The 6,000-nt window shown below is 47.5% G+C and overlaps 1 protein-coding gene across 23 annotated transcripts in view; it reads left to right on the top strand.

The window, feature by feature from the left end:
- The first annotated feature begins 857 nt into the window (after positions 1-857).
- TNRC6B (trinucleotide repeat containing adaptor 6B) overlaps positions 858-6,000 on the top strand; it is a 133,719-nt gene continuing 128,576 nt past the window's right edge. For 9 of the 23 annotated variants that reach the window (XM_075752085.1, XM_075752039.1, XM_075752004.1 and 6 more), the window contains exon 1: positions 858-909. In XM_075752085.1, the coding sequence (XP_075608200.1) occupies positions 873-909 (37 nt within the window). In that variant the 5' untranslated portion in view covers positions 858-872. Of the gene's footprint in view, positions 1,144-6,000 lie in introns of all 23 variants that reach the window. The other 14 variants (XM_075752099.1, XM_075752013.1, XM_075751939.1 and 11 more) reach the window with 10 other exon arrangements.

Here is a 6,000-nt window from a genome sequence, read left to right as displayed (position 1 = left end):
CGCGCGGCCCCCTCCCCCCGCCCACGGGTGCTGTGTCATCCGGCGGCTGACATCGGGGGTGGCTGCCAGTTGGCCGCGGGGGTGTCGGCCTCCCGCCAGTGGCCTCGCGAGCCGTGCGACTGACATCTTCCTTGCCCAGTAGTTGTTACAGGGCGGGCGTGCCTGTGGAGGGGCGGAGCAAAGGGTAAACGTCGTTGGGGACGGTAGGGAGTATGGCGTTGTCGCCGTTCCGCGGCGGGGGCGCCTGGCGCCGCTCAGCAGCGACATCCGTGGCCGTACTCGTTATCGCGTGTGCCCGTCACAGCGCCCCGCTCTTGGGGCCGACAGATGAATTAGGCACACTGATGTAGCCTCCCCTCCCGCTTCGGCTGAGGAGGGCCCCAGCACCGTCGCGAAGAGGCTGCCAAAGGGGAGCAGCTCGGTGGGCGGGTGTTCGGGCTGTTAACGGTGTAACGGGCACATCCCTTCACCAATGGTGTCCGAGAGTGCAACCCGCAAACCAATCCATAGCACGGAAGGGCGGGGCAAATAGGGGCGGGCGAGCGGGTGCCCCATTTAAGGGACAAATCTCGCAGCCAACTGGCAGAAGGGAAGAAGGGGTGGGAGCCAGTGAGAATTGCGAAGGGCGCAATGTTAACCGATGACAGTCAGCAAGTGCAGCCAATCCGTGAGGGAGTAGTGACGCGGATGCCCAATTAGAAGCTCTGAGAGGCGGGTGTTGGGCTCTGATTGACGTGGGCCGTGACTAATGGGCGGAGAGATCCCCGAGGCTCTTCCCAATGTGCAGCGTCTAGGGGCGTAAAGGGGAGCGGAGGGAGAAGACGAGCAGGCAAAACGGCCAGTCAGCGTAGGGGTCGGTGGGGCGCCGTCCAATGGGCGGTGCGAGGGGCGGTGCGGGGGCGTGTCTCGGTGTGTTTGGGTTCGTGCTCCTCGGGGGAGGGAGACGGCGGCGAGGAAAGTTTGGTTGTGGATTTTTATTTTTTTTTTTTTTTTTTGGTGGGGAGGGGTTTTTTTGGAGGGGGTGGGTGGGTTCGGAGCTTTTTCGTGTTTGTTTCCTGGGTTCGTGTTTCCCGGGCAGGCGGGCGGAGCCGCCCCCGGCACTGAGAAGAAGGGGGTTCAGCGCACCGCGGCGGCGTCTCAGCGGTGAGTGCGGGACAGGCCCCCCCCCCCCCCCCATCTTCCTTTCCTCCCCCCGGGCGGAGGGGGGGGGGAGGGGGGAGGACGGCGGGCGGGCTGCGGGCCTCCCTTAGGGCCCTTCCCGCCCTGAGGACCCTTGCGCCGCCTGTGAGGGGGCCTTTGGCGCCGAGCGCGCGCGCCCCCTCCCCCCTCTCCGAGCTGCGGTGTCTCGGGGCGGGGGGGGGAGAGGGGGGTCGGGCCGGGCCGGGCCGGGCCGGCCGCGGTGTGGGCCCCGAGCGGCGGCTCAAGGGCGCTGCCCCCCCCCCCCCCCCCCGCCTTCACCCCGGCGAGCGCCTGTCCCGGGGCAGAGCCGGGCTCGCGCTTCCCCCTCCCCGCCGCCCGCCTCACGTGCGGCCGTCGCCCGCCTGGGCTGCGCCCCGCCCCCGCCCCCCCCCCCCCCCCCCCCCCCCCCCGCCTCGGGTGCCCCCCGCAGCCCCCGCCGCTTTTCCCGAGAGGGCCTCGGCGGGACGCGCGGGCGGCCCCGAGGCCGCTGCCCGGCGCCGTGGTGCGCAGCGCCGTGCGCTCGGCTGGCTGCCTGCCGAGCCCGGGGAAGAGCCGTCCGCCAGCTCGCCCAGGCCGTGCAAAATGTACAAGGGTGGAAAGACCCCGAGCAGCCTTTTGTGGTTGGGGAGAAAAGTGGTTTTCTGTGGCGTGGGGACAGTCCTGAGGTTGCGTTGGTACCACTACAAACCGCACTGGATGTGTTGAACATGATGCTAGTTAAAATGTGTGTATGTGGGTGGGAGGAGTGACCGTGCTCAGAGGTGTGTCCCAGGCGGAAAAAAAAAAAAAAAAGTTTTCCGAGCTGTTTGTAGCAAAACGAGGGAACGTTTGTTTCTGGAGACGGTTCACTGGCTGTGGATAACGCTGCTTGTAGCATGGTATCTTGCAAGCTGAAATCTGCTTTATGAAAATGCATGTAGGAGTATCTACTACAGCATAGAGTTGAGACTTTATGAATAAAACAAAATTTCAACAAAGCGTTTTCCTAGCTAAAGTAGATATGCTTACTGCGGTAACCAGTACTTCATTTTTACATGTTTGACATTTGACTAACCTTAAGAATATTTGTTAAGATATCTCTCCATAAAGTTAACTTTTAAAATAATTCGTTATTATTACTTTTTAATCATGACTTGTTAGGTCTCAGTGTCACACTTTCACCCTCTACAAAAACTGTGAATCTTCCTGAGAAATAGTAAGTAGACCTTTGGTTTTTATATAGCTCTGTATTTGAAAGATCTGGTTTACTCTAGTGTTTTCCAGTAATATTGCTATCCAGAATTGGATTTTAGTTTCTGCTACAAGTGTTGTAGAGGTCATAGCTTAGATTTGCGGCGTCGTTAAATATGTGTACAAATTCAAGCAGGTTTGTAGTTTGTCTACAGTGAAGTTGCTCAACAATTCCCTCCTCTCCTATAGTGACTCTAACGGTACAGATGCCTTGGAACATGCAGGCTGTTGAGAAGCTGGGTAAATCCTGTCCTCTGCTGCATTACCTGAGGTCCTGAATTTACAGATAAAGTCAAGTTTTTCTACACGATCCACAGTTAGTGCAGGGACTGCCATGTAGAAGTGCCTCAAGGAGTGGTTTGTAAGGTTGACTTTTCACTTGTGTTTAACTAAGTTGCAGGTAAAACTAGTCAATTCTGTGGTGAAGAAGTCACCCTGCAAAAAGTTGAGGTTGGGGAAGGGGGCGTGGAGCCCAGAGCAGTAATAAGTGTGTGTTAGCTTTTCTGCTGTGAAGTTCTGGGGGCAACAAGATGCAGGCACATCTTTCTTTGTAGAAATAGGTGAGGTTATCATTATACCTTTTACTTTCATCTTGGTTAGCTATATTGCATGTAAAGGTTTCATGAATATACAATTTCGTGTAAAACTACGTACTAGCTCAGAATTTTCAGTGCTAATTGGTAAAATTCTAATGTGCATACTTGTGAACTTGGTCTTGGTTTCTGTTTTCCGATAATGTTATCGGGATGCTTAGTAAAGGGAATCACTTCAATCCTGTCATGTGGAAGTAGTGGAGAAAAAATTAACTTAATTATAAACCAGTCAGTGTCTCTTGATTAGGCAGCCTTATGAATTGGTCCATTACTGCAGTTTCTGTATAGCTGCAAATTTAGCTGGAAATCTAAGCTTTCATTTAAGTATTAAGCTCAAATGTTTGGGAATAAAAATCTTGAAACTGTGAATCAAAAAAAAAGCTTCATCTACCAGAGTTTGTGTGACTGAATAGTCCAGTAAAACATTTAGGTAGAATGTGTGTCATGGCTTGGCTTGGTGATGAGTGTTTGATCATTAAAATTTGATGTTGGAGGATGACTTGAAGAGGAGAGAGCTTCAGGAGAGAATTTTACATAGTTCTCACAGTGTATTTTACCTTAGATCTGCCTCCTGTCGTAGGAAGCAAAAAATGAGAAATAAATTTGTTTTGTAGAAGTAATGTATAATATACATCATATATAGAGATAGTCGCATCTGGAACAATGGGATGAATAGCTGAGTCCAGAATGATGGAAATAATTAGAGGACTGCTATAAGCCATTTGAAAATATGTTCAAATGGAGTTTGTTTGCTTGGTTTTTTGAGTGTTTTAGGATTTTTTGTTGTTGTTGTTGGGGCTTTTCCTCCAGTAAAGCTGGTATTTTTCTGCTTGCAGAAGAGATTGGTTTTACAATTAAGCTGTATGAACTGTAGCTCATAGAATAAGTCTAAGGAGCTTAGTTATTGACTTGAATGAGTTTATTAATAGTCTACTTAATGGTTCGGATACTTTATTCTCTGTTTTCTGCGGAACGATTGGATGCAAAGTCTCTTGTCTTAGTCACTTATTACCATTAACATGTTTATTTTCTTGGAATGTCTTTTTATACATAGATATTGTCTGGTTTGTGCAATAATAGTAATAATAATGATTAACAGTCATTTTCCTGCTTCTTTGCAATGGCTTTCCTCAGTAATTGCTCCCTAGTGCTGCCATTAGATTCACAAACGCTGTCTGTACTGAAGATTTACAAATTCTGCAATACTTCTACTTCCAGTGTACCTTACAGCTTACAGCTATTCAATTCTGTATTATTAAATTTTATTTTTCACTCAGCCTTTTTCTGTGTATAATTTCTGGATCACTAAATGTGACCTTGTGAAGAACTAGCATTGTTTGTCTTCCGAGTGGTGAGGCACTGGAACAGGTTGTCCAGAGAGGTTGTGGAGGCCCCATCCCTGGAAGTGTTCAAGGCCAGGTTGGATGGGGCTTTGGGCAACGTGGTCTAGTGGAGGGTGTCCCTGCCTGCAACGGGGGGGGTTGGAACTAGATGGTCTTTGAGGTCCCTCACAAACCAAACAATCGTATAATTCTATGATATGATAAATTAAGCATATTTAGCACATAGATAAGGAGGGAAGTACCTGATACTGGCAAATATATACCAGTGAGTTTTCCTTTAACTTAAGTTTTCTGTCACCTCATTGCTTATAAAGTGCGTGTGCCTGAATTATCTCTGGAATTGCTTTTAGTGATCTATTTGTTGTGATTTCAGAAATTTTACTTGTGAAATATTACACTGTCTTGGGGAAAGAATAGCAAGAAGATGTCAGTCTTCAGTTCTAATAGCAAGAACATGGCACAGAGATGTTGAGCAAACAGTAACATATATTTCTAATTGTTTGACTACACGTGGTAGAATAAGACGTGGATTCTTGCTGATAGTCTTCCTTAGCTTAACATTTACTGTCTTTCTCCCTATTCAGATAAAAATATATATGCAAAGTTCACTTGTTCTTTCAGCAAACAGTGTGTGGAATAGGGACTGAAGAATAGGTTTTAATTTCTTGTGAATCCTAACTAAACTTTCTGCTACTACCTGCTATAATAAAAATAGGGGTGCTTTTTGGTACTTGAGCCAGCTGTCACTGTCAGACAAGTAAGTTGCCTGTTGGTATTTCTGCTTGTGAGGTGACTAGGGTAATAGTAATCAGGATATTCTAATTGCTGTTCCCTGCCACTTTGAGCAGATAGTAAAACTCTTATACTTCCTTAGGTTTCTCTGCTTTACTGTTTGTACCTTCTTCGCATTACGCTTTTCTTCAGGGAAGTAGGCACATTTTGCTGCAAAGAGTTGGTGTATTTTTTTTTTCCCCTTTAGAGCAGTAGGCAGTGAGTATGTTAAATAATTTTTTCCCTTTGCCGCCTTATAGCGGTAAGAGGGAGAGGGTGGTTTTGCACTTATGGTTTGCATCATGTTGTAGGGGAATGTTCTGAGGTTTTAAAGTTTTCATCAGTGTAAGGGTTGTGGTTGGAGTTTGGATGTTCTCAGTGTTTACCATGTAGTGAGCTATGGAGATGACCTTTTCCAGTTTCAGCTAGTCAGTACGGATTGCGTTTCTGGGCTTTGCCAGCTTTAGTAGTTCTGAAATCAGATATTTTGCGTGTATTTCCTGATCTAATGTCTGTGGATTAGAAAAAACACAATAATTTGTGAAAAAATCTGGGAAGAAAAATCCATGTTCTGTCTGAGACTTCCACTGTTTGAAAATTTTTAAATATGTATTTAAAAGGGATAAATGGGTCTTAAAGTAGCTCTTACCCAGTTTAGATTTCAGGCGTGTGGAGAAGCATACTGCTTGTAAGGAGAAATAGGTGATACTATAAGGCAGCAGTCATGCTGCATGCTATAGGATGCTGGTCAGAATAAATTTGTAAAGTATAAACTGGTAGTCAATATATTTTGACCCTGTCAGGCAGAAGATTGAAGGCTCAATAGCTAATTAGCAGATGAAAGGATAAGAAGCAAAGTTGCAAAACAAAGAGTTGATAATTTT

The sequence above is a fragment of the Balearica regulorum genome, chromosome 1, assembly GCF_011004875.1.
Source record: "Balearica regulorum gibbericeps isolate bBalReg1 chromosome 1, bBalReg1.pri, whole genome shotgun sequence".
Lineage (NCBI taxonomy): Eukaryota > Metazoa > Chordata > Aves > Gruiformes > Gruidae > Balearica > Balearica regulorum.
The sequence above is the reverse complement of the archived record's forward strand: the minus strand, read 5'-3'. Positions and strand labels throughout refer to the sequence as shown.